The sequence below is a fragment of the Hylobates moloch genome, unplaced genomic scaffold (assembly GCF_009828535.3).
Source record: "Hylobates moloch isolate HMO894 unplaced genomic scaffold, HMol_V3 SCAFFOLD_7, whole genome shotgun sequence".
NCBI lineage: Eukaryota > Metazoa > Chordata > Mammalia > Primates > Hylobatidae > Hylobates > Hylobates moloch.
Window position 1 is genome coordinate 58,655,084 of NW_026652282.1, and position 25,913 is coordinate 58,680,996.

General features: G+C 40.7%; 1 protein-coding gene and 1 pseudogene across 1 annotated transcript; one reads left to right on the forward strand and one right to left on the reverse strand.

The window, feature by feature from the left end:
• The first annotated feature begins 610 nt into the window (after positions 1–610).
• On the forward strand, positions 611–20,844 carry LOC116811780 (transcription initiation factor TFIID subunit 1-like). The gene is made up of 4 exons (XM_032757157.2): positions 611–753; positions 1,487–1,579; positions 1,665–1,749; positions 20,552–20,844. The coding sequence occupies exons 1-4, from the start codon at positions 736–738 to the stop codon at positions 20,638–20,640; spliced, it is 285 nt and encodes a 94-aa protein (XP_032613048.2). The 5' UTR covers positions 611–735; the 3' UTR covers positions 20,641–20,844.
• Positions 19,355–19,481, reverse strand: LOC116812385 (small nucleolar RNA U13; annotated as a pseudogene).
• Positions 20,845–25,913: the final 5,069 nt, after the last annotated feature.

The window sequence follows — 25,913 nt, forward strand, 5'->3', positions numbered from 1 at the left end:
GTATTCTTAGTAGAGATGGGGTTTTGCCATGTTGGCCAGGCTGGTCTCAAGTTCCTGGCCTCATGTGATCCACCTGCTCGGCCTCCCAGATTGCTGGGATTACAGGTGTGTGAGCCACTGTGCCCAGCCTAGAATATCATTTATCTTGACTTTTGTCATTCTGTAGGCAATTCAAAGTTACACTTTCTGGGGCAAGGGTAATAGCTAGCTAGCTGAACCTTAAATTATCCTTAATTTATTTTTTTTGTTTATTTTTTTGAGATAGAGTTTCACTCTGTCCACCCAGGCTGGAGTGCAGTGGTGCGATCTCAGCTCACTGCAAGCTCCACCTCCCAGATTCACACCATTCTCCTGCCTCAGCCTCCTGAGTAGCTGGGACTATAGGCGCCCGACACCACGCCCAGCTAGGTTTTTTTTTTTTTTTTTTTTGTATTTTTAGTAGAGACGGGGTTTCACCGTGTTAGCCAGGATGGTCTTGATCTCTTGACCTTGTGATCTGCCCGCCTCAGCCTCCCAAAGCGCTGGGATTACAGGCGTGAGCCACCACGCCTGGCAAATTGTCCTTAATTTTTCTATGATGATCACACCTTAGGGAAACCTCTGTCTTGGCTTTGCTTTGTTTAATTTCAGAAAGAAGACAAATTAGCTCGCTTAGAGAAAGCTATCAACCCCTTGCTGGATGATGATGACCAAGTGGCGTTTTCTTTCATTCTGGACAACATTGTCACCCAGAAAATGATGGCAGTTCCAGATGTAAGCTGTCTCTGTGCCAAATACTGTGAGGATCGTGCAGGGGAAAGGAAAAATGTATAGGGTGTACGTGTGTGTATTTTAGAGAGTCTGAGTGGTGGTGTATGTCAGTTGTGTCTGGTATGTGATTTTAAATATTGACGTTTTTGCTATATGGGTACAGTATTTTTTTTTTTTTAAGAGTACATTATCATTGAAATCAAAGAGGCCAGGAATCTTTGGATGTAGGGAGGTTTTTGCTTCCTGTTGTTGACATTCAGTATATGGATGCTCCTGAATAGCCCTGTAGAGAGAGGATGCTAGCGAATGTGAGGCTTTTGATTTAGAGGTGCTTCTAAGCAAATGATGCTTTGATAATTAGACACTGTTGGTTGTCTTTTATTTCGTTTTTATATTGTTATAGTGATCCTCCCCAGGAATTCTCAACAGAGTTTCCTTTTGCACTATAGGAATGTGTTCTATGTGTGTAATGCTATAAAACTTCTGGATGGGACTAGGGAATAAGGAATTTTAATTACGACTATAGAGCAAGTGTTTTTATCCTATCATGGCATAGAAATCCTTAAAGGAATCTATGAACCCCTTACATTATATGCAGAAGTTTTGTATGATTATGTGTTTTTCTAGGAAAAGAGTCCATAGCTTTTTTTAGGAATATTTGTAACCCAACAAAGATGGTGAAATTCTGGTATGAAGAGTGGTTTCCATTTAATTTCTTATGCTTTCTATTTACTAGTCTTGGCCATTTCATCACCCAGTTAATAAGAAATTTGTTCCAGATTATTACAAAGTGATTGTCAATCCAATGGATTTAGAAACCATACGTAAGGTGAGTGAGTGATTTGATCTAAATGCCAATTTGTAATCAAGTGACTATGTGTGTGTATCTGAGTGCCTGATTCTTTTCATCGCAGAACATCTCCAAGCACAAGTATCAGAGTCGGGAGAGCTTTCTAGATGATGTAAACCTTATTCTGGCCAACAGTGTTAAGTATAATGGTGGGTATTTCTCTTTATTTTCTTTCCATGAATCCGTCCATCTTCTATCCATCTAACATTACTTAGCATTATTAAAAAAATTTTTTTTGAGACAGGATCTTGCTCTCTTACCCAGGCTGGATGCTGTGGTGTGATCATGGTTCACTGAACCAGGCACATGCCACCGTGCCAGGCTCTTTTTTTTTTTTTTTTTGGTAGAGGCAGGGTTTTACTATTTTGCCCAGGCTGAGCTCAAGCAGTCGTCCCACCTTGGCTTCCCAAAATGCTGGGATTACAGGCGTGAGCCAACACGCCTAGCCAGTATTATTAAAATTTATGTGCATAAAGCAACCTTGAGCAGTGATAGCAGAATCAATTGAGTGACCTAGTATTTTTATTTATTTATTTATTTTGAGATGGAGTTTCACTCTTGTCGGCCAGGCAGGAGTGCAATAGCACGATCTTGGCTCACTGCAACCTCCACCTCTCCCAGGTTCGAGCAATTTTCCTGCCTCAGCCTCCTGAGTAGCTGGGATTACAGGTGCCCGCCACCACGCCCAGCTAATTTTTGTATTTTTAGTAGAAACGGGGTTTCACTATGTTGGCTAGGCTGGTCTCGAACTCCTGACCTCAGGTGATCCACCTGCCTCAGCCTCCCAAAGTGCTGGGATTACAGGCGTGAGCCACCGCTCCTGGCCAGTCTTTTTTTTTAAAGCAAGCATATGTTTTAGTGTGTATATTCTATAAAGATTGCTATTAGCCATTAATGGTGAAAAAGTAGTATATGCTTACTTTTGAAATCTTGGAAGACACAGAAAAATGAGGTGAGAATAAAAATCAAATGGATTTTTATCCATTTGGGCTCTGAGCCATCACTCCTTTTTCCTGGAAAGTGAAAACTCACCTATGTCCCAGGCCCTTACATGGAGCTTAGGGAAATGGGTAGCTATAGACTGTGGTGAGCTTCCTTGGTGCATGGAGTTTTGCTCAGTACATGTGTTGATTGAATAACATATGCCAGGCCCTGTGCTAGCTGCTTAATCTACTGATAAGAAAGACAGTCACTGGCTGGGCACGGTGGCTCACGCTTGTAATCCCAGCACTTTGGGAGGCCGAGGCGGGCGGATCATGAGGTCAGGAGATCGAGACCACGGTGAAACCCCGTCTCTACTAAAAATACAAAAAATTAGCCGGGCGTGGTGGCGGGCGCCTGTAGTCCCAGCTACTCGGAGAGGCTGAGGCAGGAGAATGGCGTGAACCCGGGAGGCGGAGCTTGCAGTGAGCCGAGATTGCGCCACTGCACTCCAGCCTGGGCGACAGAACAAGACTCCGTCTCAAAAAAAAAAAAAAGAAAGACAGTCACTGTCCTCAAGTAATTCACAATCCAGTTGGCAGAAAGAGACAATTAGAATGCAGCTTGGAACCAGACACGGTGGCTGATACCTGTAATCTCAACACTTTGGTAGGCTGAGGTGGGAGGATTACTTGAGCCCAGGAGTTTGAGACCAGCCTGGGCACACATAGCAAGACCTTCCTTGTCTGTATAAAAAACTTATAAACAAAAGCTTAGCTAGGTGTGGTGGTGAGTGCCTGAAGTCTTAGATATTTGGGAGGCTAAGGCAAGAGGATCACTGGAACTCAGGATTTCAAGACTGCAGTGAGCTATGATCACGCCCCTGCACTACCTCCTGGGCAACAGCAAGACCCTGTCTCTAAAATAAATAAGTAAAATGCAGCTTGATAAGGGCTATAATAGAAGTATGTGCAGAGTGCATCAGACGAGAGCAAGGAATAACCTGAGAGTTAGGGAAGGCTTCATAAACGAGCTAATATAGTTCAGTTTTTAATGACTCAATTTTTAAATATTGAGTACTTACATTTGCTGGCACTGATAGATGTTATAAATATCAAATTAGATATGGTCTCTGCCCCAAGTTAGTTTAGTTGGGGAAACAGAAAAGAAAAATTATAGTACTTAAATTTTATTGCTATAAGCATGTACAGAGTGTCACAGGACAGTATGTCTAGATTAGAGTGGGGCTGGGTGGGGTGGCTCACGCCTGTAATCCTAGCACCTTGGGAGGCCAAGGCGGGTGGATCATTTGAGCTCAGGAGTGCAAGACCAGCCTGGGCAACATAGTAAGACCCCATCTCAAAAAAAGAAAAAAGAGTGGGGTTAGAGGAAGCTTTCTGGAAGAGGGTTTTCTTTTTCTTTTTTGTAAATAGAGATGGGGGTCTTGCTATGTTGCCCAGTCTGGTCTGGAACTCCAGGGCTCAAGCCATCCTCCCATCTTGGCCTCCCAAAGTGTTAGGATTACATGAGTCACCACATCCATCCAGAAGAGAGTTTTCTTAAGCTGAGTTCTGAAAGATCAATGGTGTTTACTTGACAAAGAATGTGGAGGAGAAAATGTTCTAGGTAGAGAGAACAGCGATATGTAAAAGGCACAGAGGCCTGAAATTGCATGATAGGTTTAAGAAACAGGCTGGGTGTGGTGGCTCACGCCTGTAATCCCAGCACTTTGGGAGGCCGAGGCCGGCGGATCACCCGAAGTCGGGAGTTTGAGACCAGCCTGACCAACATGGAGAAACCCCGTCTCTACTAAAAATACAAAATTAGCCGGGCATGGTGGCGCATGCCTGTGATCCCAGCTACTCGGGAGGCTGAGGCAGGAGAATCGCTTGAACCCGGAAGGTGGAGGTTGCAGGGAGCCGAGATGGCGCCATTGCACTCCAGCCTGGGCAACAAGAGTGAAACTCCGTCTCAAAAAAAAAGTGTTGGGGTTGCAGTTCAAGTGTACATACTGGTAAATAACTGTTTCAAGAGGCAGGCAAGAGTCAAATCATAGAGGATTTTGTGTGCTATACTTGAGTTTGTACTTGATCCTAAATGGGAAAACATTGAAGGAATGAAGCAGAGCAACAATTTCTTATAATTCCTTAAACGAATAGAAGAGGGAGCTAAGGACGTTTGAGAGAATTATCTGGCGTACTGAGGTTCTCAACTAAGAATCCGCATGATTATAAGACTTTTCTCCTGTAATTTTTAGCAGTAAGTAGTATGGCTGTTAAGTTTGTCAGAAGGGGCAGAGAATTGGAGAGAAAAGGTGAAGGATTGGACAGTCAGAAAGACTGATGAAGAAATAAGCATTCTGGGCAGAGAACACAATGTTCAATATCATGGAAGAATGAAAGAACAGGGCAAGTTCAGGGAACTATACGTAACTAGAACATGCATATATCATTAAGGAGATGAGACTTCCATTTTTGTTCATTCTGGTTTGGGTTGAAAGAATGTACTTTCTCAGTTTGCTCTGCTTATTACACATGGGAAATTGAAGAGTGGAAAGGTCCCTTGTTGGGTCAATTATCCATTATTGTTTCATGAAAACACCTAAAGTTAGTCACCCAGAATTCTGGCAGTGGAAGTGTTGGTAAGCTCACAGACATCTAAAAAAGACTATGTATAGCAAGTGATAAGCAAGAGTGTTACAGAAAGGCACTTGACCTGGTGATGGCTGACTTAGGACATAGGGCAGACTTACAAGGAGCTTATATAAAACAGTAAGAAAAACCCAGAAGATACTAATAAAAAAGTAAGCAGAGGGCAGATGGACAAATCACAAAAGACAAAAATTAAATAACTAACAAACATGAATAAATATTCTGTTGCACTAGTAATCAAAGAAATGCAATTGGGCCAGGCGTGGTGGCTCATGCCTGTAATCCCAGCACTTTGGGAGGCCGAGGCAGATAGATCACCTGAGGTCAGGAGTTCGAGATCAACCTGGCCAAGGTGGTGAAATCCCATCTCTCCTAAAAATACAAAAATTAGCTGGGCATGGAGGCGGGTGCCTGTAATCCCAGCTACTCGGGAGGCTGAGGCATGAGAATTTCTTGAACCTGGGAGGTAGAGGTTGCGGTGAGCCGAGATAGTGCCACTGCACTCCAGCCTGGGTGATAGAGTGAGACTTAGTCTCAAGAAGAAAAAAAAAAAAAAAGCAATTGAAAGAAAGAGATACTTTTTTTTTTTTTTTAACCTATTAGATTAGCTCAAATTTTTTTTTTTTTTTTTTTGAGATGGAGTCTTGCTCTGTCACCCAGGCTAGAGTGCAGTGGCGCAATCTTGGCTCACTGCACCCTCCGCCTCCCGGGTTCAAGCAATTCTCCTGCCTCAGCCTCCCGAGTAGCTGAGATTACAGGCTCCCGCCACCGTGCCTGGCTAATTTTTGTATTTTTAGTAGAGACATGGTTTCACCATCTTGGCCAGGCTGGTCTCGAACTTCTGACCTTGTGAGCTACTGCGCCTGGCCAACTCAATTTTTTAGTAGACGGTAGTGAGACAGGTGCTCTCACGTATTGCTGTTGGCATTATAAAATTGCGTGAGATTTCTGGAAAGCTATTTGGCAACATTGAGAGACTAAAATAAATTGTTGAGTGAACAGACTTTATTGTTAAGTAGACTTGGATTTGAACATTGGCCCCACCACTTAATAGCAATGTGACTTTGAGCAAATAACTTAGTCTCTGCTTCTCCTATCTGTAAAATAAGAATAATAGTACCCCCTCAAGAGGATTGTTGTGAGGATTAAATAAAATAGTACATGTAAGTACTTAGCATGTGGTAAGATTATAATCCTAATCAGAGATGTAGTTAAAGGTTTCATGATAATGTTATTTTATATTAGCAAGGATTTATTTAACCTGAGTAGTTGACATAAAGGGGATGATGTTATAGTGCCATCTGTATAATTAATTATTAGGTACAGATTCAAAGCTCTTTTTTGGAAAACTTAATGACCAAAAAATGCTCACAATGTTAAGTGAGAAAAGCAGAGCACAGAGATGTTTATTTTATCTCAGTCATGCTTTTTTAAAAAAGATGTATATACGTACAAAAAAGGCTGGAAGGAAACACACCAGAGTGATAATAGTGGTTATTTCTGTGACATGGGGTTAGGATTGTCTTTGTTTTCACCTTTTATATGTTTTCCATGGTTTTTCCTCATATGGGAAGCAGGGAGGCCAGGCGCAGTGGCTCAAGCCTGTAATCCCAGCACTTTGGGAGGCTGAGGTGGACGGATCACAAGGTCAGGAGATCGAAACCATCCTGGCTAACACAGTGAAACCCCGTCTCTACTAAAAATACAAAAAATTAGCCGGGCGTGGTGGCAGGCACCTGTAGTCCCAGCTACTCGGGAGGCTGAGGCAGGAGAATGGTGTGAACCTGGGAAGCGGAGCTTGCAGTGAGCCGAGATTGTGTCACTGCACTCCAGCCTGGGCGACAGAGCAAGACTCCGTCTCAAAAAAAAAGCAGAAGGAAGCAGGGAACTCTCCTAAGAGGAAGTGAGTTTTGAACTGAGTTTTGAAGCATGATGATAATAATGACTACTTATTGAGCACCTGCTGTGCCAAGGAAATAGTCAAGTGGAAAATGGTGGGGGAGAAGTTCCTGACAGATAGCACAAATGCAAAAGTAGATGAAGGTGCCTTGGATAGGGAAGTGCCGGTAGTTAAATATGACTAGGATGCATAGTGGAATTACGTTTGGTAGTGAGATACGAGATTTTAAAGGTAGAGGGGCCAAATCATGAAAGGCCTAGTATGTTACACCAAACCTTTAGAAGGAGAAAGGGACATATCAGGTACTAGTACCTGAATGTATCATTCTGAAACCTATCTGAAGAATGGATTGGAGGAGAATAAGATAGAGACCAGTAAAGAAACTATTGACAGCATTCCCAGTTAAAAATACTGACGGCCTGAACTAAGGTCAGTATCAATAAGAGTAAAAAAATGAAGATGGGGTATAGAGATACTTAGGAGGTAGAATTGATATTTCATAAATGGTTAGAAGTTGGGGGCACGGGTAAAGGATGGAGATTTTAAGATGGTATCAAGCACTCATGCTCTTGGTGGAAACATAAATTAGTACAAACATTTTAGAGGACTATAAATGTTCATTTCCCTTGGCTAAGCAACTTCACTTCTAGGGACTACTCCACACAAGTTTATAAAGGTACATGTACAAATGTTCTTTGCAGCATTGCTTGTAATTGCAAAAACATGGAACATTCTAAATATCCAACAATAGGAAATTGTTTAAAAAATGGCATATCTAGGCCGGGCATGGTGGTTCACGCCTGTAATCCCAGCACTTTGGGAGGCTGAGGTGGGCGGATCACGAGGTCTGGAGATTGAGATCATCCTAGCTAACACAGGTGAAGAAACCCCGTCTCTACTAAAAATATAAAAAATTAGCCGGGCGTGGTGGCGGGCGCCTGTAGTCCCAGCTACTCTGGAGGCTGAGGCAGGAGAATGGCGGGAGGAACCCGAGGTGGAGCTTGCCGTGAGCCGAGATCGCGCTACTGCACTCCAGCCTGGACGACAGAGCGAGACTCTGTCTCACACACAAAAAAAAAAAAAAAAAAGACACATCTATATGATGAAATACTGCTAAGCTATCAAAATGATAGACTTAGCTAATAAATTAGGTGTATTTGTATATGCTCATATGAAAAGATACTCAGGTTGCATTATTGAGAACCATGTTACTCAACAGTATATTTAGAAAGGGGGGTCACAAATTTGGATTCTATGGACAAGTAATATAAATAAGTCAAATGGGCTATGTTGTGGGGGCCAATGAACTGGAGAGCAGGTATCCCATCTAGGTGTCAGTCACTATTTAGCTCAGTTGTTGCCATGGAATTGAATTACCAAAGGGAGAGACGGAGAATGGTTTTTACTTTATACTTGTTTGTACTTAGGTATTTGAATTTTTTAGTGAGCACATAATACTTTTGCAATTAAGAGAAATTTCCATTTTTGGAAGGATGAATAAATCAAATGACCTCCAAAATTCTGACTTGGGCAACAGGTGGTGCCATTGACTAATATGGGAAATACAGGAAGAGTAGTTTGGAGAAAAGATAGCAGAGTTCGACTTGCTATGTTGTATTGGGGTAGGACATCTAAGTGAAGACTTTTAATAGGTAGTTAGCTGTATACAGGTGCAAAGCTCAGAACATTTTTTTTTTTTTTTTTTTGAGACATAGTCTTGCTCTGTCACCCACGCTGGAGTGCAGTGGTGCGATCTCGGCCCATGGCAACCTTCGCCTCCCAGGTTCAAGTGATTTGCCTGCCTCAGCCTCCCAAGTAGCTGGGATTACAGGCACATGTCACCACACCCAGCTAATTTTTGTATTTTTAGTAGAGACCGGGTTTCACCATGTTGGCCAGGCTGGTCTCAAACTCCTGACCTCAAATGCTCCACCTCCCTCGGCCTCCCAAAGTGCTGGGATTATAGGCGTGAGCTTTTCCACCTGGCCTCAGAAGAGAATTTATACTATAAATGTGGTTACTTTTCAGATTATCAGCATGTAAAAATATAAGTAGATGAGCTCAAATAGGGAGTAGGGTACATTCCTTGAACCCTCTGATGTTGTATGTAAAATATGATTGTATATTTTACTGAGTAGAAAGACCATAGATTTTATCAGATTATCAAAGTGTGTGACCCCAAAAAACGTAAGAGTCACCGTTTAGTTTAGAGGATGTGTGATAAGAACAGACCTGACAAATTCCAGTATTTAAGATAACAGGTGAGGCCCGGCATGGTGGCTCACGCCTGTGATCCCAGCACTTTGGGAGGCCAAGGCGGGTGGATCATGAGGTCAAGAGATCAAGACCATCCTGGCCAACATAGTGAAACCCTGTCTCTATTAAAAATACAAAAAATTAGTTGGGCATGGTGGCATGTGCCGGTAATCCCAGCTACTCCGGAGGCCGAGGCAGGAGAATCACTTGAACCCGGGAGGCAGAGGTTGCAGTGAGCCGAGATTGCACCGCTGCACTCCAGCCTGGCGACAGAGTGAGACTCCGTCTCAAAAAAAAAAAAAAAAAAAAAAAGAATATGAAGGAGTGGCCAGAATGAAAGAAGAAAAACTAGGAGAGAATAATATACTGCAAACCAAGAGAAGAGGATTTCAAAGAGGGAAAATTACCAACAGGTCAGGTGTTACAGAGAAGACCAAAGAGGATGGTTATTAGAAGAGTTATTTCATTGAAGTGGTAGAATAAAAAGCCAGACTGTAAGGGTTATGAATGAATGGGAAGCAAGAAAGTAGAGTTTGAGAGTTGCCTGTGAAGGGAGGAAGGAAGTAGACAATATGTTGAGGAGATGAAGGCAGTTGGACAGAGGAGACCTTTGTATAGGTCAAAGAGAAGAAAATTAAGGATATGAAATGCCTATGGAGGTGGGAAGATAGACATTGAGAAAGTTTCTGCCTAAGTAACATCTTATTTCTCTGTAAAGTAGGAAGCCATATTTTTTGCTGAGATTAAAGTGGGAGAAGGAATTTGAAGAAAAATATCAATAAGCGAATTATTCTTGTGGGAAATTGGAAAAGGAGCTGATTAGGGACATTTCAGAAGAACGCTGTTGAGCAGCTTTTGAAGGTCCAGCTGAAGATGGAGACTTTTTTTTTGGCAGTATCAATTGGCACAGTTCTGTAATTTTTGTCGGTGCTCATCAAATCAAGTTAGGCAAGTGAGAAGGCAGATGATAAAATTGATTCAGGATTGAGATTTTGTTTTGTGGATGTGCTGGAAAGATTGGGAATTGAGGGTATTAGCAAAAAAAAAAAATTATTGAAGTTCGGGCATCTCAAACCTTGTCACTCTTTAGTGATGCTTTATTGCAGAGGATTGTGACTATATAGTCTCCAGTTTGGGGGAATATCTCAGAGCAACTCCACAAAAGCTTGAAATTTCTTTGGCAATTTGTGTTTTATCTTAAAAATTTATGCAAATTTTCCGTTAGGCTTATCTGTACTTTAACTTGCTCCAAATTTCTTACCAAATTACTTTATATCCCCTCTCCAGTCTTCAAGTAAAATTGCTGATTCAGGAAGTTATACAACAATGATCCCATAGCTTATTTTGGTATATTCTTCTGCATTACCTTAGTTTTTAAAACATGGGGCTGATTATGCATTAAGGTAATGCCAGGAGAGGCTTAATATGTTGAGAGAGAGAAATTAATGGGCCTGGCAGTTTTCTTGGAGTAAGACAAAGAGAATGAAAAAACTGGACAGATACAAGGCTGTGATAAGAAAGTAGAATATTTGGAGTTGAAAGTTCCAGAGGTGAAGCAGTTTTCAGTAGATAGCATACGGGGTATAGCTATGGATGTGTTTGGCTGGAGCAAAGGTACAAACTATTGGTACAAAGATTTGCAGGGATTTGGATAGGTTGTACATGTGAACAATAAAGTAACTCACTATGATGGGAGAGATTTGGAGCCGAGAGAATGATTGTGCCAGGTGCGTAAGTCTTTGTGACTGAGAATCAGTTAACAATGGTGACTAAAGGTGAAGAACATAGATTTCAAACTCAAATGTCCTGCAGGGGCCAGGCAAGTAATGTAAATGACTAAGGTGGGCTAGGTGGGATTGTGCTAAACTAGAAGAGTGCATATTCCATCTAAAGCAGCATGTCCTTCTTCTGATTGTTGTCCTAAGGAAATGAGTATCCAGTGTTGCTAGATAATTTTTCAAGAGAAGCTGAAAACCTGGACTTTTTATGTGACATTTCTCAAATTTTTACGTATTTGCTAATAGTTTAAATATTTTTTTACTCCATTGGCCAAATAAAAACTTCTATCTGCAGGCCAAATCTGGCTCCACGTCTTCAACCTCTGGCATAGTAAAAAAAAGGCCTTAGAGTAGGAGAGATTTTTTTTTCTCCCCAAGAAGAAGTAAATAATGTCTGGGTAGTAGCAGTGGACAGCCTAGAAGGCTGACTTTCCCCCCTCCTTAACCAGTGGATGAGAGAATAGGAAACTTCTGAATAGGGCTATAAGGGTTAGTGGCGCCATGTGATATGAAATGGTGACATCTAGAAAGACAACATAAAGACATTGAGGAGTGAAAGGCACATGAAATATTTCCTACTGTCAGGTGATATACACGAAATAATATTTCTGTTTTAAAACGTTGTTGCTTCAGCCAAATATGATCCTGCCTCTGTTTTTAATTAATAGTAACAAAGTCCAGGCTAGGTGCAGCGGCTCACTCCTGTAATCCTAATGCTTTGGGAGGCCAAGGCAGGAGGATCTCTTGAGGCCAGAAGTTCAAGATCAGCCCTGGCAAGAGACCCTGTCTCTAAAAAAAATTTTAAACATTAGCTGGGCATGGTGGTGTGTGCCTGTTGTGGAGCCCAGGAGTTCAAGGCTGCACTGATGATTGTGCCACTGCACTCCAGCTTGGTTGACAGAGACCCTGTCTCAAAAAACAAAAACTAAAAATAGTAACAAAGTCCATGTGGACTTTATTCTCTACTTTAAAATTTTTATTTCGTAAAATTTTATTGTTAGTATTAAAGTTAATCTAAATTAGTAGAATAGTATCTCTAGTTAACATTATTTTGACTCTTTATATTCAGATCCTTCACGCAAACTGCATATGAGCATGTTTCTATAACATTTTACACTGACTTCATTGGCTTACCCTTTATTAGTCACATATTTAGCCCATGAACTATATTGTATATAGCCAGAATACTTAGCACTAAGATTAGGGTCATTAGGCAAAAACCAGAAGATAAGTAACACTCCATATAAAACACATCTGGACATAAGCAGCACGTATCAGAGGAATTAGTCTTGTCCTTAAGTGATGACAGTGGACTGTACGCTAATTATAGAGTTAAGCCATTGTACCTTCCAGCTGCCACGCAAGTACTAGATCAGTCTCAGAACCTCTGTTCATGTTTAAATAGCATTTGAAAAGAACGTTAATAATCAGGGAAGTCCACAACTTTAAGTGGTTGGAGTTATTTGCACCAGTCCCAAAAGGGCCACAACAGTTAAAGGAGAGAGTCATACAGATAAGTCCCTTCTGAAAAATACAACCCAAACTTTTTGCCAGACTTAACAAAATTGGCAGAGGCCTTACTACTTAATGTTTAGTTAAATTTGAAATGAGCTGCATAATCTGTGGCTGTATCACCCTAAATGTGCCTGATCTCATCTGAAATGAGCTACATAGTCTGAACCAATAGGTGATGCTGAGCTAGTCATGATGAGATTCCTCTTTCCCAAAGATTTCATAGCAAGTTTCTCCTCTAGTGCTCTTAAAACTAAAATCAACTCCAGTAAGAAGCCATCTTTGGGATGGACATAGGTAGAACATGTGTCATGAAACCTGAGAGCCCGAAGTTTTAGAATGCTCAGTTGGACCCCACAATCTAGATGTAAATTTACAAAGAAAAACTGAGAAATCTCCCCTTGTCTCCAACTTTTGAGTATCTCCCAACCTTTTGTGGGCTCTGATAGTTGTTCAGGTTATAGGACCTTTGCCTGACATTCTGGAGTCTCATCCTGTACTGTGCAGCTTAGTAGTTATTCAGCCAAAGACTAAAGGGAGCCCTTGCAGATTGTGTTATTTTTCTGTGGAGCACCCTCTTCTCCAGTTGTGCCTTGCAATTTCCAGCTGTCTTAACCTCCTCAGACTCCAATTATGTCTCCACAGCTCAGGAAGACTGCTATAATTGGCTTGCCTTCAGCAGAAAGCCAGGGACAATTGTAGGGCTCACTTCATTTCCCTTTCCTTCTCACAAGGATCACACAATCTTACACTATTAGTTGCTCAGTGTCTGAAAACAGTTGTTTCATTTGTTTTTTTTTTTTTCTAGTTTTCTGGTTATAGTAGGAGGACTAATCCAATAGCATTTATTCTGTCATGCCCAGAAAGTCTTTTAATGTTTAGTTTTATGGTATTTCTGACATACGGAAACTTCATATGCGTACATTTGTATTTATCAGTCTTTTCCTGTATGATTCTTATCTTTGGTATTATAACTGTTCAAAAGATCTTCCCTACCCCCAAGATAGCAAACCATATTTTCTTTTAATACATACAGTATTTTAAGTATTTAAATGTTTATCTACTTTTTAGAATAAAATCTTTTTTTTTTTTTATTATACTTTAGGTTTTAGGGTACATGTGCACAATGTGCAGGTTTGTTACATATGTATCCATGTGCCATGTTGATTTCCTGCACCCATTAGCTCGTCATTTAGCATTAGGTATATCTCCTAATGCTGTCCCCGCCCCCCCCACCCCCCACCCCACAACAGTACCCGGAATGTGATGTTCCCCCTCCCTCTGTGTCCATGAGTTCTCATTGTCTCTCAACTCCCTACCTATGAGTGAGAGAACATCTGTGCGATTGTTTGGTTTTTTGTCCTTGCGTATGGTTTACTGAGAATGATGTTTTACAGTTTCATCCATGTCCACCCAAAGGACACGAACTCATCATTTTTTATGGCTAGTATTAGTATTCCATGGTGTATATGGCGCACATTTTCTTAATCCAGTCTATCGTTGTTGGACATTTGGGTTATTCCAAGTCTTTGCTATAGAATAGTGCACCCAATAAACATACGTGTGCATGTGTCTTTTATAGCAGCATGATTTATACTCCTTACAGGTATATACCCAGTAATGGGATGGCTGGGTCAAATGGTATTTCTAGTTCTAGATCCCTGAGGAATCGCCACACTGACTTCCACAATGGTTGAACTAGTTTACAGTCCCACCAACAGTGTAAAAGTGTTCCTATTTCTCCACATCGTCTCCAGCACCTGTTGTTTCCTGATTTTTTAATGATGGCCATTCTAACTGGTGTGAGATGGTATCTCACTGTGGTTTTGATTTGCATTTCTCTGATGGCCAGTGATGATGGTAGAAGGTAAATATTTAACTTTCTTTCCCAAATGACTAGCCAAAGTGCCCAAGTCCCATATATGGAACAGTCTAACCTTTTCTACTAATTGAAATGCTACCTCTTTTTTTTTTTTTTTTTTGGAAACAAGGTCTTGTTCTGTTTCCCAGGCTGGAGTGCAGTAGCGTGATCATGGATCATTGCAGCCTCCACCTCCTGGGCTCAAGCTATCCTCCCACCTCAGCCTCCCAAGTAGCTGAGACTATAGGCACACATCACCAAGCCCAGCTAATTTTTTTTTAATTTTTTTTTTTTTTTTTGAGACAGAGTCTCGCTCTGTCACCCAGGCTGGAGTGCAGTGGCACGATCTCGGCTCACTGCAAGCTCCACCTCCCAGTTTCATGCCATTCTCCTGCCTCAGCCTCCTGAGTAGCTGGGACTACAGGCGCCTGACACCACGCCCGGCTAATTGTTTGTATTTTTAGTGGAGACGGGGTTTCACCATGTTAGGCAGGATGGTCTCTATCACCTGCCTTGGCCTCCCAAAGTGCTTACAGGCATGAGCCACCATGCCTGGCCTAATTTTTGTGTTTTTTGTAGAGATGGGGTTTCACCATGTTGCCCAGGCTGGTTTCGGACTCCTGGGCTCAAATGGTCCAACCGCCTCAGCCTCCTTAAGTGCTGGGATTACAGGTATAAGCCAATGCACCTGGCCAAAATGCTACCTTTATAATATACTAAATTCTTACATATTCTTGAACCTATTTGAGAGCTTTCTATTCTGCTTCATTGATCTATTTGTCTAGTCTGGTGCTATTATCACCAGATAATATAATTGTTTTATCACAAAGGCTTTAAAATTTTAAATTCCTTGGCTGTGCTTGCCTAATTATCCTAAATAAACTCTAAGGTCATTTTCGTTAGATTCTGCCTTGTCCTCGAATAAATAAACATGATTGAGACCTTATTGAATTTGTAGATTAATTTGGAGAAACTGTATGTCTTTATAATTCTCCATTTTTCCACCTGGGAGCTAATGTTTCTTCATTTATTCACATTTTCTTTTATGTCCCCCAATAATGGCTTCTAGTTTTCTTCATATAGTTTCTAGGCATGTTTTGTTTAATTTATTTAATTTTATAGTTTTTGTTCCTTTTGAATTTCTCATTGTCGAGTTTATTCCTAGGTAATTTAAAAGTTTTTATTTTGTTTATTTATTTTTCATTGTCGATATTCAATATAAAACTTAAAAGCTTTGCTGCCATTGTGCTTGTGCTCTTTTTTTCCTAACTGGTTATTAAGTCTAAAGGTTTCAATTTGAAGAATATGAATAGATGATTCAGTATTGTTCATAGGTTTATAATGCTTAAAGTGTTTCCATAATACTAGTTTCTAAGTCTTTGTTACAAGGGTACTACTCTGTAAGTTTGGCCACTCATAAATAATAAGGGTCTTTTTTTTCCATCAGTGATTGGGACCCAAGGTATAAGTATTTCTGACCAGGCTTGGTGGCTCACAACAGTAATTCCAGCACTTTGGGAGGCCGAGGCGGGTGGATCACTTGAGGCCAGGAGTTCAAGACCAGCCTGGCCAACATGGTGAAACCCCATCTCTACTAAAAATACAAAAATTAGCCAGGACTGGTGGCACGCACCTGGAGCTGAGATCATGCCACTGTACCCCAGCCTGGGCGACAGAATGAGACTCTGTCTCAAAAAAAGAAAAAGAAAAAGAAAAAAGAAATATTTCCATATGAAAGTTAAGTCCTTCATGTCATTGAAGAGAAGAAAAACTTCCCCCAATCCTGCTTAAGTCTCTTGCTGCCATCTTGTCTCTTTCTCTTTCCATACAGACTTTTTTATTATGGTAAAATATACATAATATAAAAATTTGTCATTTTAACTATTTTTTTTTTTTTTTTTTTTTTTTTGAGACGGAGTCTCATTCTGTTTCCTAGGCTGGAGTGCAGTGGCGCGATCTTGGTTCACTGCAACCTCCGCTTCCTGGGTTCAAGCATTTCTCCTGCCTCAGCCTCCAGGAGTAGCTGGGATTACAGGCGTGCACCACCACGCCCGGCTAATTTTTGTATTTTTGGTAGAGACGGGGTTTCACCATGTTGGCCAGGTTGGTCTCAAACTCCTGACCTCAGGTGATCCACCTCCCCTCAGCCTTCCAAAGTGCTGGGATTACAGGTATGAGCCACCGTGCCCAGCCGTCATTTTAACTATTTTTAAGTGTACAAATCAGTGGCATTAAGTTCAATCACAGTGTAGTGCAACCATTACCACTGGGTATTTCCAGAACTTTTTTATTATTCCAAACAGAAACTCTATACCCCTTACATGGTAACTCCCCTTCTTCCCAGCTCCTGGTAACCTCTATTCTAGTTTCTATCTCTATGAAATTGCCTATTCTAGGTATGTCATATAAGTAAATCATACATTATATACAATATTCTTTTGTGTCTGGTTTGTTTTACTTACCATATTTTCAAGGTTCATCCATGTTGTAGCATGTATCAGAGTTTCATTCTTTTTTATGACAGCCAGACTTCTTTTATGAATATGTAACGTCTTGCATTATTTTCTTTGTCTTCCAGTAATGCCTCGCTTAGCTTTAAGCTGGCTTCCACCCTGTCCAGTCTACCAAGTAAACAGGATCACATAATTGTCAGATATAGTAGGCACTTCTGTCCTTATCTTGACCTCACCCTAGTATTTGACATCATTGACCATTCTTTCCTCACAACTGTATTGTGATTGGCTTCCATGACAATTTTTTTTTTTTTTTTTTTTGAGACAGAGTCTCGCTCTGTCACCCTGGCTGGAGTGCAGTGGCGCGATCACAGCTCACTGCAAGCTCCGCCTCCTGGGTTCATGCCATTCTCCTGCCTTAGCCTCTCAAGTAGCTGGGACTGCAGGCGCCCGCTACCACGCCCGGCTAATTTTTTTTGTATTTTGTAGTAGAGACGGGGTTTCACCTTGTTAGCCAGGATGGTCTTGATCTCCTGACCTCGTGATCCGCCCGCCTCGGCCTCCCAAAGTGCTGGGATTACAGGCGTGAGCCACCGCACCCAGCGTTCCATGACAATTTTTAGCTCTGGCTGGGGGAGGCTGAGGTGGGTGGATCACCTGAGGTCAGGAGTTCGAGACCAGCCCGGCCAACATAGTGAAACCCCGTCTTCACTAAAAATACAAAAAAATTAGCCAGGCGTGGTGGCACGTGGCATGAGAATGCACTCAGCATTCTTGGGAGGCTGAGGCAGGAGAATCACTTGAACCTGGGAGGCAGAGGTTGCAGTGAGCCAAGATCATGACACTGCGCTTCAGCCTGGGTGACAGAGCAAGACTCCAAAAATAAAAAAGCCCTTATTTTCCTCCCACCTCTTAAACTATTCCTTTTTAATCTCCTTTGCTGAATGTTCTGCCCACTTCTGTAACTTCAGTTGTCACCTCTTTCCTGATGACTCTATTGTAGACAAAGCCACTTGCCAAACATTTCCTCTTGGATGTCTCAATGGAACTTAAAACATACCTCAAGCTGAATGTATTATTGTTTCCCCTATCCTTCTTATTCCAACTTTCTCCCTCTCTCCTTCTTTACTTGAATCACTCATTTACAATTTCCAATCTGGGTTTAATGGGGCATTAACATTACCCAGTAGCTACGTCTAGGAAACTCTGTTTTTTATTCTTTACTTTGAATAAGTTCCAACATCCAGTATGTCACTAAAGTTCATACTATATTTTGCCTAGTTGCCTGGTGAATGTCCCAGCCTTTATATTTATCTCCTTCTAACCTATCATCTACATTCCTGTCAGGTAGACCTTTTAAAAAACAAAAAAGCAAAACCTCTTATAAAAAGATCAAATAATCTAGAAATATATATAATTAAAAGTTAAAGCCTCTGCCTGCCCTCCCACTCCTGTCTCCCATATTTTCATTTCCCCAGAGATAACAGCTTGATCTATAGTCTTAGGTACTTTTTTCTATGCTTAGACAAAACGTGTTTACTTATTACGCTCCTCTCAGCACACTGCCTGTAGGGTAGCCCTGTTCTGCAAGAGCAGTCAAAAAGAAAATGACATGTAGGTTTTTCAAGTTTTTGTTTTATTCTGTAATTTGCTCTTTTTTGCTCATGAATAGATTCTGATCCTTTTTATTTTGAGATAATTATAGATTCAGGAAGTTGCAAGAAATAGTACAGAGTCCTGTGGGCTTCTCACTCAGCTTCCTTCAATGGCGATATCTTACATAGCTGTACTTCAATATCAAAACCAGGAAATTTATATTGGTACATTACTTTTAAATAAATTACAAAACTTAGTTTTCACCATTTAAAAAATCTATTCATTTGTGCATAAGTGTGTGCAATTTCGTGCCATATATATGTTCCTGTAACCACCACCACAATCAAGACTTAGAACTGTTACCATAAAGGAACTCCCTGTTCTTTGTATCTGCACCCCTCACACACACACGCCCACCACCACACCCACCACTGTTCCTGTTCCACTTATCTGTTCTCCATCTCTATAGTTTTGACATTTGAGCATGTTATATAAATGGAATAGTATAATATGTAACTATTTGAGATTGACTTTTTTCGCAAAGCATAATTCCCTTGAGGTCCATCTAAATTGTTGTATCAGTAGTTCATTTTTTAAATTGTTGAGTGTTCCATTGTGTGGTTGTACCAGCGTTTGTTCAAACATTTACTCATTGAAGGACATTCAGATTTTCACTATCTTGCCATTATGAGTAAAGCTGCTGTGAGCAATCATAGACAGGGTTTTGGATGAGTTTAATTTTTCATTTCTCTGGGATAAATGCCCAAGAATATAATGGTATATGTTTAGTTTTACAAGAAACTGCACTATTTCATTTTTTTTTCCACATCAGATGTGGAAAAAAATGTACTGGCATTGTAATAAGGCTTGAGGGAGGCACATCTCACACATGAACATGAAAACCCAGTGTCATCACACTTACGTCATCATAAGCTTATGAACTACAGAAAGATTGTGCCACACTTTTGGAGTGTCTGTACCATTTTACATTCTCACCAGCAATGTATGTGATCCAGTTTCTCTGCAGCATTCACTATTACCACTTTTTAAAATTTTAGCTGTTCTTCTATTGTGATTTTACTTGACATTTTTCTTTTTTTAAATTAAAAACATTTTCTTGCTCTCGGTCTTAAAATTATTTCCTCAAATACATTGTGTTTTTCTAATGGCTAATGATGTTGGGCATCTTTTCATGTGCCATCTATGTCTCCTCCTCCCTTCTTTCTCCCTTCTTCCTTCTTCTTTCTTCTTCCTTCTTCCTTCTTCTTTCCTCTTCTTCTTGTTATCTTTGCTCACTGCAACCTCTGCTTCCTGGGTTCAAGCAATTATTGTGCCTCAGCCTCCTGAGTAGCAGGGATTACAGGCACGCAACACCATGCCCGGCTAATTTTTGTATTTTTAATAGAGACAGGGTTTCATGATGTTGGCCAGGTTGGTCTCGAACTCCTGGCTTCAAGTGATCCTCCCACCTCAGCCTCCCAAAGCCATGGTGCCAAGCCCCATCTGTATATTTTCTTTGGTGAAGTGACTTCATTTCTTTGGCCCAGCTTTATTTTTTTATGTTTTATTTTTATTTTTTGGAATTCAGTGCAAATTTTGTTAGACTACAAAAACATATCATACACTTATTTTAGATATAGTTATATGAAGTCATAAAAGCTATGATTTTTGAAAAACAGCACAAGAAAATTTTTTAGTTTGTTATATAAGTAAATTGACTTTGTGTCTTAAGGATTCAATGATACAGTTTTTGAATTTTTTAAATTGACAGCTATTGTACATATTCTTGAGGGCACATAATTATATTTCCATACATATAATTTATAGTTATCGGATCAGGGTAATTAGCACATCCACCATCTCAAATGTTTATCATTTCTTTGTATTGAGAATGTGCAATATCCTTCTAGCTGTTTGAAACTGTGTATTGTATTATTAACTATAGTCATTCTACGGTGCTATAGAACACTAGAACTTACTTCTCCTATCTGGCTATAATTTTGTATCTTTTTTTTTTTTCTAGGGTACATGTGCACAACGTGCAGGTTTGTTACATATGTATACATGTGCCATGTTGGTGTGCTGCACCCATTAACTCATTATTTACATTAGGTATTTCTTCTAATGCTATCCCTCCCCTAGCCCCCCACCCCACGACAGGCCCCAGTATGTGATGTTCCCCACCTTGTGTCCAGGTGTTCTCATTGATCAATTCCCACCTATGAGTGAGAACATGTGGTGTTTGCTTTTCTGTCCTTGTGATAGTTTGCTCAGAATGATGGTTTCCAGCTTCATACATGTCCCTACAAAGGACATGAACTCATCCTTTTTTATGGCTGCATAGTATTCCATGAGTTGATATATGTGCCACATTTTCTTAATCCAGTCTATCATTGATGGACATTTGGGTTGGTTCCAAGTCTTTGCTATTGTGAATAGTGCCGCAATAAACATACGTGTGCATGTATCTTTATAGCAGCATGATTTATAATCCTTTGAGTATATACCCAGTAATGGGATGGCTGGGTCAAATGGTATTTCTAGTTCTAGATCCTTGAGGAATTGCCACACTGTCTTCCACAATGATTGAACTGGTTTACATTCCTACCAACAGTGTAAAAGTGTTCCTATTTCTCCACATCCTCTCCAGCACCTGTTGTTTCCTGACTTCTTAACGATTGCCATTCTAACTGGTGTGAGATAGTTCTCATTGTGGTTTTGATTTGCATTTCTCTGATGGCCAGTGATGATGAGCATTTTTTCGTGTGTCTGTTGGCTGCATGAATTTCTTCTTTTGAAAGTGTCTGTTCATATCATTTGCCCACTTTTTGATGGGCAAAAAGTTGTTTGATTTTTTCTTGTAAATTTAAGTTTTTTGTAGATTCTGGATATTAGCTCTTTGTCAGATGGGTAGATTGCAAAAATATTCTCCCATTCTGTAGGTTGCCTGTTCACTCTGATGGTAGTTTCTTTTGCTGTGCAGAAGCTCTTTAGTTTAATTAGATCCCATTTGTCAATTTTGGCTTTTGTTGCCATTGCTGTTGGTGTTTTAGTCGTGAAGTCCTTGCCCATGCCTATGTCCTGAATGGTATTGCCTAAGTTTTCTTCTAGGGTTTTTATGGTTTTAGGTCTAACACGTAAGTCTTTAATCCATCTTGAATTAATATTTGTATAAGGTGTAAGGAAGGAATCCAGTTGCAGCTTTCTACATATGGCTAGCCAGTTTTCCCAGCACCATTTATTAAATAGGGAATCCTTTCCCCATTTCTTGTTTTTGTCAAGTTTGTCAAAGATCAGATGGTTGTAGATGTATGGTATTATTTCTGAGGGCTCTGTTCTGTTCCATTGGTGTGTATCTGTTTTGGTACCAGTACCATGCTGTTTTGGTTACTGTAGCCTTGTATTATATAGTTTGAAGTCAGGTAGGGTGATGCCTCAAGCTTTGTTCTCTTGGCTTAGGATTGACTTGGCAATGCAGGCTCTTTTTTGGTTCCATATGAACTTTAAAGTAGTTTTTTCCAATTCTGTGAAGAAAGTCATTGGTCGCTTGATGGGGATGGCATCGAATCTGTAAATTACCTTGGGCAGTATGGCCATTTTCACGATATTGATTCTTCCTATCCATGAGCATGGAATCTTCTTCCATTTGTCTGTGTCCTCTTTTGTTTCGTTGAGCAGTGGTTTGTAGTTCTCCTTGAAGAGGTCCTTCACATTGCTTGTAAGTTGGATTCCTAGGTATTTTATTCTCTTTGTAGCAATTGTGAATGGGAGTTCACTCATGATTTGGCTCTCTGTTTGTCTGTTATTGGTGTATAGGAATGCTTGTGATTTTTGCACATTGATTTTTGTATCCTGAGACTTTGCTGAAGTTGCTTATCAGTTTAAGGAGATTTTGGGCTGAGACGATGGGGTTTTCTAAATAATACAATCATGTCATCTGCAAACAGGGACAATTTGACTTCCTCTTTTCCTACTTGAATATCCTTTATTTCTTTCTCTTGCCTGAGTGCCCTGTCTTTGACCCAGTTTTAATCATGTGGTTTTTTTTTTTTTTTTTGGGACAGAGTCTCACACTGTCATCCAGGCTGAGCACAATCTCAGCTCACTGCAGTCTCTGCCTCACAGGTTCAAGCAATTCTCCTGCTTCGGCCTCCTGAGAATCTGGGATTATAGGCGTCCGCCCCAATGCCCAGCTAATTTTTTTGTATTTTTAGTAAAGACAGGGTTTCACCATGTTGGCCAGGCTGGTTTCGAATGCCTGAACTCAAGTGATCTGCCTGCCTCAGCCTCCCAAAGTGTTGAGATTACAGGCATGACCCACCGTGCCCAGCCTTTGTTTTCTTTTTGAGACGGAGTCTTGCTCTGTCATCCAGGCTGGAGTACAGTGGCGCAATCTCGGCTCACTGTAACCTTCGCCTCCCGGGTTTGAGTGATTTTCCTGCCTCAGCCTCCCAAGTAGCCGGGATTACAGGCGCCTGCTACTACGCCTGGCTAATTTTTGTATTTTTAGTAGAGATGGGGTTTTGCCATGTTGGCCAGACTGGTCTCGAACTTCTGACCTCAAATGATCTGCCTTCCTCAGCCTCCCAAAGTGTTAGGACTACAGTTGTGAGCCACCTCGCTCGGCCTGTTTTCTTAATGAGTTTTGAGGGTTCTTTATATATTCTAGGTACAAGACCTTTATTACATATATGATTTGCAGAGATTTTCTCCCCAGTCCGTGCCTTACTTTTTCAGTCCCTTAGTAGTATCTTTCAGGCTTGGCACAGTGGCTCACACCTGTAATCCCAGTGCTTTCGGAGGCCAAGTTGGGAAGACTGCTTGAACCCAGGAGTTCGAGACCAGCCTACGCTATATAGTGAGACCCCATCTCTACAAAAAATTTTTAAAATTTGTGTTTGCTGGTGCATGCCCGTAGTCCCAGCTACTTGGGAGGCTGAGATGGGAGGATTGCTTGAGCCCAGGAGGTCAAGGCTTTGGTCAAGGCTGACCCAGGAGGTCAAGGCGAAATCCTGGGATTACAGGTGTTTGAGTCCCCAGGCATGGCCAGTGTTTGTATCTCTCTCTTTTTTTTTTTTTTTTTTTTTTTTTGAGACAAGGAGTCTCTGCTCTGTCACCCAGGCTGGAACAGCTCACTGCCAGCTCCTCCTCCCGAGTTCATGCCGTTGTCCTGCCTCAGCCTCCTGAGTAGCTGGGACTACAGTTGCCCGCCACCACGCCCGGCTAATTTTTTTCTATTTTTAGTAGAGATGGGATCACCGTAGCCAGGATGGTCTCGATCTCCTGATCTTGTGATCTGCCCGCCTCAGCCTCGCCATGTGCTGGGATTACAGGCATGAGCCACTGCGCCTAGCCCAGTGTTTGTATCTCTTAAGAAGTTGGCAGGGTGAGACGGGTGGGTTGCTTGAGGTCAGGAGTTTGAGACCAACCTGGTCAACATGATGAAACCCGTCTCTACTAAAAATACAAAAAAAAAAATTAGGTGGGTATGGTGGTGCACATCTGTAATCCTAGCTACTCAGGAGGCTGAGGCATGAGAATTGGTTGAACCTGGGAGGTGGAGGTTGCAGTGAGTTGAGATCATGCCACTGCACTCCAACCTGGATGACAGATTTGAGACTCATCTCAAAAAAAAAAAAAAAAGTCTTTCCCCAGCTCACATCACAAAGTTTTCTCTTATGTTTTTTCCTAAAATTTTATAGTTGTAGCCTTTTACACTTAAGTCCATGATCCATTTTTAATTACTTTTTGTGCACTGTTTGTAGTTTAGGTTGAAGTACTTTTTTTGCCTATGGATGTCCAGTTTTTCGTTATTTATTGAAAAAACTGTCCTTCCTCCATTGAATTGCCCTGTATGTACACCTTTATCAAAAATCAGTTGAGTGTGTTGGTTTATTTCTAGCAGTCTTACTATCAGGTAGAGTGATTCCTCTCACTCTTTTTCAAAACTGTTTTATATTCTAGTTCCTTTACCATTCCACTAAATTTAGAAGGGGCTTGTCTATATCTACAAAAACATCTTACTGGGATTTGGGTAAGAATTGTGTTAAAATCCATAGATCAATTTGGGGAGAATTGACATCTTTACTGATTCTGTTTTCATGTTAGTACATATAGATTTCTACATTCTTTTAAACTTATTTCTTAGCATGGATGTATGTATCATAATTTATTTAACCATTCTCCTATTGATAGGCATTTAAAGTATTTCCATAATGCTGGCTTGCAGACAGTTTTTCACTATTTTTTTTTTTTTGAGACCAAGTCTCTGTCACCCAGGTTGGAGTGCAGTGGCATGATCTCGGCTCACTGTAACCTCTGCCTCCCGGATTGAAGCGATTCTTGTGCCTCAGCCTCCTGAGTAACTGGGATTACAGGTGTGCGTCACCATGCCTGGCCAATTCTTGTATTTTTAGTAGAGATGGGGTTTCCCCATGTTTCCCAGGCTGGTCCCAAACTCCTGACCTCAGGTGACCCACCTGCCTCAGGCTCCCAAAGTGCTGGGATTACAGGTGTGAGCCACTGTGCCTGGCCTAGTTGTTCACTATTTTATATTTTATTGATGTGTGCTTGTGCAGAATTTCTGTAGGAAATCTTGATATTTTGAAATTCTGTTCCAAAAGGCTGTACCTGTTTATAGTCAAAATAACAGTGAAGGAAAATATGTTTCCCTACAGCCTCTTTAACGCTGGGAATAATTAATACTTTAAAAATTATTCCTGTAAAAGTATATAACTTAAAATTTTATAAAAATTACATACATGTTCATTGAATAAATGAAACAGCATAGAATTGTATAAAGTGAAAAGGAAAAATCTTGTTCTTCCCTTCCTACCATCCCATTAGTAGCCAGTATTAGATTTGGTGTGAAGTATTATAAATTTTACTATATAGAAAAGGTGTTTTGAGGTGTTTATTTTTCTAGTTGTAGAGATATGAGGATATATTTTTAGCCAAAGCTATCTGTTTATTTATATATTTTTAAGTTGCTAAATGGAATGGTGTTTCATTTTTGAGAAAAAAAAAAAAAAAAAAAAATTTTCAGGGTCTTTGGGCTTTTCATCAAATAGGCCCTTGACCAGTGAGATTTATTACCCCACTTCCCTCTGGATGGTTTCTGCCTTCTTGAATTTCTAGTTTAGATTCTGAGTGAGATTATGTTACTCTGGTTTGAGAGACTGAACCTCTTAATCTTGGAAACTAAACATCCTAATTTACATTTGATCCTCATTCTACATAAGGTAAGGAGCCTAACTATATTGTGAAAGACTAGATTCACTTCTCTTTAATTTTCACTTGTTTTGGATCTAGTTTGAACATAAATATCTAAGAATCGCAAAGTCAGAGCTCATCTCTTTGGGATCTGTACTATGTGTAGTTGCATT

Bases quoted from the DNA above. Each gene is read 5' to 3' on its own strand.
- LOC116811780 (XM_032757157.2), top strand. The intron at 1,580-1,664 runs GTGAGTGAGTGA...TTTTCATCGCAG, and splicing joins ATTTAGAAACCATACGTAAG to AACATCTCCAAGCACAAGTA. The intron at 1,750-20,551 runs GTGGGTATTTCT...TTTTTTTTCTAG, and splicing joins CAACAGTGTTAAGTATAATG to GGTACATGTGCACAACGTGC.